Below are 6,663 nucleotides of genomic sequence, written 5' to 3' on the forward strand. Positions count from 1 at the left end.
GAAATTAAAAGACACTTACTCCTTGGAAGGAAAGTTATGACCAACCTAGATAGCATATTGAAAAGCAGAGACATTACTTTGCCAACAAAGGTCCGTCTAGTCAAGGCTATGGTTTTTCCTGTGGTCATGTATGGATGTGAGAGTTGGACTGTGAAGAAAGCTGAGTGCTAAAGAATTGATGCTTTTGAATTGTGGTGTTGGAGAAGACTCTTGAGAGTCCCTTGGACTGCAAGGAGATCCAACCAGTCCATCCTAAAGGAGATCAGTCCTGAGTGCTGATTGGAAGGACTGATGCTGAGGCTGAAACTCCAATACTTTGGCCACCTCATGCAAAGAGTTAACTCATTGGAAAAGACCCTGATGCTGGGAGGGATTGGGGGCAGGAGGAGAAGGGGACGACAGAGGATGAGATGGCTGGATGGTATCACTGACTCGATGGACGTGAGTTTGAGTGAACTCCCGGAGTTGGTGATGGACAGGGAGGCCTGGTGTGCTGCGATTCATGGGGTCGCAAAGAGTCGGACACGACTGAGCGACTGAAGTGAACTGAAACATAAGTTAGTTTTGACCCCTAAACATACTCAGTTTTGACACTTAAACAGTCTTAGTTTACCCAGTGTTTACTTAGTTTTTTACCTATAGGGGCATATTCCTGATTGGATTAAGAGACTGGTTTATTTTTATTGCTTTTTGTTGTTGTTGTTTAGTTGCTAAGTCCTGTCCAACTCATTATGACCTCACGGCTCCTCTATCCATGAGATTTTCTAGGCAAAAACACTGGAGTGGGTTGCCATTCACTTTTCCAGGGAATCTTCCCCACGCAGGGATTGAACCCATGTCTCTTGGGTTGCAGGCAGGTTCTTTACCACTGAGCCACCAGGGAAGCCCAATTATATTTATTACTAGTATCTTTATTTTTTTCTGTTAGACCTTGAATAATTCATGATGAACTCAGTTCATTTGTTTAAATGTAAAGTTTTGCTCTAAGAATTCTGTAACTTAGAATGATTTTTTAAAATGGTATGCATTTTGTTCTTGTGTGTTTGTGTACATTTTGTTCATTTGTGTGTGCATGCATTTTGTTCATGTGTGTGTATGCATTTTGTTCATGTGTGTGTGTGTGTATGCATTTTGCTGAAAGGAAAGCACCATGGCCTACTTCCGATAGTTTGATTATCCTTAACAGGGCCTTAGGCATATGATAGAATCATAGTTGTCTTACAAATGAATTTGTGCTGTAAACTTCTACTTTGTAGGAGGTAAAAACTGATTAAATGCTATATAACAAGCTTCTTTTGCAGAGTGACTACAGTTTGACTGTAAATCCAACTGGGAAGTGTGCTGGTTAATATTAACTCAGGAGTATTTTAATTTAGTGAGTTAGGGTAAGCCATTTCATTTAATCGATGTATTTTTTTTTTCTCTTTCTCTGTCTCTCTTCCAGGAAACCTAGTAGCAGCCATGATAGAAAACAAAGGGCCAAGAGTGGTGGACTACTTTGTTGTGGCAGGTCTCACTGATACATCTACTCTTCTGGATCAAGAAATAAATCGTTTAGATACTAAGTCAACTGGACCTAAAGCTCCAATTACAGACATTGCAGTTATTAACAAATCAGCTGGGGAAACAGTACCTGAAGGTTATACCTGTGTTGAAGCCACTCCATCAGGTCTCCAGGCAAACTTGAACTATGGAAGTCTGAAAAGTCCAGAATTGTTTCTCTGTTACAAGAGAGGGAGAGAGAAACCACCCCTTACTGACATTGGGTATGGTGACTTTCTTTTGCTGTAGTGAAGGGAATACAATTTATTTAAGGTGCACAGGAATAGAAAATTTAAAATCGTTGATGGTTCTGTTATTATTTGTTAACTTCAAGATCAAGTGTAGTAAGATATGTACTTCTGTCCATCCTTACTGAATTTCTCTGCATTGAACTGAGTCATTAGATTATTTCCTTTCAAAAAAATATTGAAATGAAGGCATTAGAGCCTAAAATGTGATTTCATTTGTTTGTACTTATCAGGTAAGTTTATTAAACATAAAAGAACAAAAAGCTATAGTGAAAGTATATTTTTAAGGAGCTAGTTAGGTTATGTGATGAGGGTTTGTGAAGCCCTGAACTTATTTAACAAAAGCAGGCAGCAGCAGCTAGGATTTAGATCATAATTATGTTGACCATTTAGATCTGTTTGCAGAAAGTTGATATCTAACCAATACTAAGTCATCTTAATCCATGACCAGGAGATGACGTTTTATTTATTGTTGTTGTTGATTATCGCTGAGTCATGTCTGATTCTTTGTGAACCCATGGACTGTAGCCTGCTAGGCTTCTCTGTCCCCGGTATTTCCCAGGTGTACTAGAGTGGGTTGCCATTTCTTACTCCTGGGGCTCATCCCAACCCAGGGATTGAACCTTGTGTTTCCTGCATTATAGGCTCTGTACTGCTGAGCCATCAGGGAAAGCCCTTTTTATTTATTAGCTCATCTGTAATTTCTTTAAACAGTGTTTTATAGTTTCAGTTGAGGAATTTTTAAAGGGAAAATTTTGAGGAGAATTATGAAAGTAAGTTTTGTGAAAACATCTGAATATTAGATAAAACTTCTAAGAATTGACCTGAGGATGGTTGGAGTAGCGCCTCTGTTTTGTTTCATGTTTCTTATAATAAGCAATAAAAAAACAAAGAAATTGTTTGATCCTATTTACACTTTTGAAATTGTGTTCTAACTGTTAAAACATAGTAGCTAAGAGATTTATAATTCCCAAAGTAATAATTTTAGTTTTTGTTTGTAATTAAGTTTTGGGAAACAACAGGGGAGACCAAAAAGAAAAATGTATTTTGTTATCAAGGAGAAAAAAGTAGTGTTAACCTGACATAAGTTTACATGTCAGTTTTTTTTCTTCCCTTCCATACAGAGTTTTATATGATGGGAAAGAAAGGCTTATTCCAGGATGTGAAGTGATCCAAGCCACACCCTATGGTCGCTGTGCCAATGTCAACAATAGTTCAACTACTTCACAAAGAATCTTTATCACTTATCGAAGGGCTCCTTTAATTCGGCCCCAGAATTCTTTGGCTGTAACTGACATCTGTGTTATTGTAACCAGTAAGGGAGAAACCCCTCCCCATACTTTCTGCAAAGTTGATAAAAACTTAAATTGTGGAATGGTAAGAATAAAGTTTCATTTCCGAAATTTCATATGAAAATTAAGAAAAATTTTTTGGATTCCTGTTTATCATTTGGCTTATTATTTACTCTCAGTTTATATTTTCATGACTTAAAAAAAAAAATTTTAGCCTTCTAGTTTTCATAGTTCATTGTAACTTAAAAAATCATTAGCAATATGATGTTTTAGAATAATTTCATCCAGAAAATAGATATTTAAAGTAGGGGATTTTTTTTTCTTGGTATGTGCTAATACATCACACTAATGTACAGATTTTACTAGCTTTTGGGTTTCAGTGTTGTCTTCAAGGACAACTTCAGGGAGACTGGGTTGAGATACTGCTTATGTTTATTTAATTATCTTAGATATTGTAGTCTTCATGCTTATTTTAAAAGGGTCGTAGTGAAAAAGAAAAATACAACATATGCATTGAATTTATAGTTTTTGATGACCCTAAAGTTACGTTTATTCTGAGTTGTGTTTATGTTGAGTTATGTTTATTTTGAAAAATATTTTAAATCAAACTGAAAGCCTAAATGATATAGTCAGAGCTGACCGATGCACCCAAGGCTGTTTAGTCAAGACCAGTTTGACTCTGGAGATAATGACTTGATAGCATCTAGTGACCCCAGTCTTCCCTAGATTGGGCTCAGCATCCACTCCATTTTGTGCTCTTTCTTTCAAAGAGAGGCAGCCTCTGTATGATTACAGAGTTTTAAACTTTTTGAAACAAACCTCACATCAGTTTAATTTTTGTGGCAATGTTTTTTTATTACTCCTTTTTTTTTTTTAGTGTTTTCAGTTTCATGCTTTGTTATATTGTATACTATACAGTCTGTTTGATAAACATGTTTTAAATAGACTTCCCTGAAGAAATAATCAAAATCTTTAGAAGACATTTGACAAAATCAATTGATTTTCACTCACTCTTTTGTCTTTTTAAAACCTAATTTATATTTTACAGTGGGGTTCCAGTGTGTTTCTGTGTTATAAGAAGTCTGTGCCTGCTTCTAATGCTATAGCATATAAAGCTGGTAAGTAAATTTGAAAAAAAAAAAAAGGTTTCTATTACTATAGGAATTGTTACACACTAACATTTGGTTAGAAGAGACAGTGTTTGCTCCCTTATACAGTTTGTGGAATTGATCTATTCATAAATTGAGTTAATTATAACTTTAGCATGTAAAGACATAAGTTTTCTTAAATTCATACTATAGGATATATTAATATTACCCCTTACCAACAAAAATACACTGTTAATTGAACAGAAAATTTTATTCCAAACAAGCATTTGTGGAATAAACATTCGAACTGTTAGTCTAGTTAAGTGGAAAATGCTTACTTTCTGACCTTTTTATGTTTTGATAATCAGAAAGGTGTCAGACTGCATCTTTACTTCTTATATATCTCCTTCTCTTATCTCTGTGTGTCTGATTTGAAACCACATGTTACTTGCCATGAGAGGTGGACTTGCTTCCTTTTTCCCTTGTTGCAAAGAATCAGCTATATGGAAGAGAGGAGGGCCTGAGAACCTTTTCTGCCATGAAGTGTTTGAGAAATCTATCGTCACATTCTTACTGCACAGTAAAGTGTCAAGGGCTGTAAAGATTTAAGTGTGACCTCTTCATCCCACTGGTATGGTGGGATAAAAACTGAAAATACAGGTATGCTCCAGCTGTAAATAGAAGAGATACTGGAATACTTCTTGGTGAAAAGAAGCAGTGTCATTGCTTTTTGTCATGCACAATTTTTGGAATAAGGTTTTACTTCAGAGAAGTCAGGCAGATCCATATATGAGAAATCTTAATTGTCCTCATAAAGACATCCATATTAATGAATCAAACCATTTAATTTATAATATGAAAATAAAGGCAGCAACTGACAGTTATAAATTTCAGTATCACTTTAAAATGTAATACTGTTGATATTGCTGTAGTGTGTTGATTACATGTGATTTCCTTAAAAAAATTTTTTTTGAGGTGTTAGTGTCACTTAAACTTACAGAATTAACTTATAGAAACAAGTTTTGTGAAACTGTTCAGGCATTTGATATAAGACATACATATTAGAATAAAGAGTTTTGGAGACTGAATTTAGACTTAAAAATTAAGCTACTGATTTTCAAATGTTTAACCTAGAAGTGTCTGCATATTAGAGATATTAGAGACACCATGTAGCTGTTTAATTCTGAGGAGGCTTTGTTAGGCTTCTCAGAGTGCCCCTTTCCTCCTGCTTTCTTGATCTCTCATACTTTATACTTAGTTGCAAGAGTTTCTATCTCATTTACTTTTCATCTTGCATTCATTTTACACTGCTGCTCTCTCAAAATAAGTTTAGGGGCTAAGATAATTTCTGCTGCCTTGGCAATACTGTCCCTTTCCTGAGTTGTTTATTATTATAGTTGGTAAATTTCCCTGAATGTTTCTTGCATTCTCTAAGACGTTGGAAGTATGCAGGAAAAATAAATTAATGGTTCTGTTAAATAGAATTTTAACTAGTATATTTAATACATTTTAGTGTTTTAATGAACTCTAAGTCCATGAGTAAAAATAAATGTTAAATTTGTTATTCTCATTTCTGATATGGCAAGAGAAAAGTTGATCTTGAAATTTCACACATAAATATTTCACATATAAAATTTGCAATTAAAATATCCTATTAGTATGTTTTACATATTAATAACTATTTTAAAATAACTATTTAAAAGTTAAATAGTTTAAAAAAAATTGTCGAGTTGCCTGGTAGTCCAGTGGTTAGGACTGTGCACTTGCACTGCTGTGGGCCTGGGTTCATTCCCTGATCTGGGAACTAAGATCCCACAAGTTGTGCAGTGTAGCCAAAGAATGAAAAATAAAAAGAATAAATAAAATAAGGAATCAATGGATAAATAAATTATCATTATCTTCTTTCTCCAAAAGGTTTAATTTTTAGATATCCAGAAGAGGACTATGAGTCATTTCCACTCTCAGAATGTGTCCCTCTCTTCTGCCTTCCGATGGGAGCTACTATTGAATGTTGGGATCCCCAAAGCAAATACCCACTTCCAGTTTTCTCAACTTTTGTTCTCACAGGTTCTTCTGCTGAAAAGGTATATGTTTTCCTTTTATTAAACCAGTTTTGCCCATGTTTTTAATCCACAGACTGTTTAATATGAGATGTCTTATTTGAATGTTAGGGTCCTGTTCAGACACAATACATTTTTTATTTAAATTTTGTACTAGAATGCCCAAAGTGAGAAGTCAACATGAAAATTGGAATCAAGATACTAATACCACTTGAGTGTTCTTAGGAGCAAATATAAAGTCTCTGGAGAGATAAAGCCAAAACCCAGGACTCAAGATGAGATTCTAATAAAAGATAGAAGACATAGGTATCATAGGAAGAATCAATAAGACACAGACCTGGATTATACCTTTAAGATATTGAAATGATAGAATGATAATATCAAAGATTTTATAAATTGAATATATAGTGGAAATATTCAACACCTAAGAGAG

General features: G+C 34.7%; 1 protein-coding gene across 4 annotated transcripts in view; it reads left to right on the forward strand.

Annotated features, from left to right (window-relative positions):
* The window catches only part of DENND4C (DENN/MADD domain containing 4C), a 119,650-nt gene that overhangs the window by 31,472 nt on the left and 81,515 nt on the right, over window positions 1-6,663 (forward strand). For all 4 annotated transcript variants that reach the window (XM_010857067.1, XM_010857070.1, XM_010857069.1 and 1 more), the window contains exons 2-5: window positions 1,445-1,766; window positions 2,915-3,167; window positions 4,131-4,200; window positions 6,085-6,254. In XM_010857067.1, the coding sequence (XP_010855369.1) occupies window positions 1,462-1,766; window positions 2,915-3,167; window positions 4,131-4,200; window positions 6,085-6,254 (798 nt within the window). In that variant the 5' untranslated portion in view covers window positions 1,445-1,461. The remainder of the gene's footprint in view (window positions 1-1,444; window positions 1,767-2,914; window positions 3,168-4,130; window positions 4,201-6,084; window positions 6,255-6,663) is intronic.

This window comes from Bison bison, unplaced genomic scaffold (genome assembly GCF_000754665.1).
Source record: "Bison bison bison isolate TAMUID 2011002044 unplaced genomic scaffold, Bison_UMD1.0 scf7180017864376, whole genome shotgun sequence".
Lineage (NCBI taxonomy): Eukaryota > Metazoa > Chordata > Mammalia > Artiodactyla > Bovidae > Bison > Bison bison.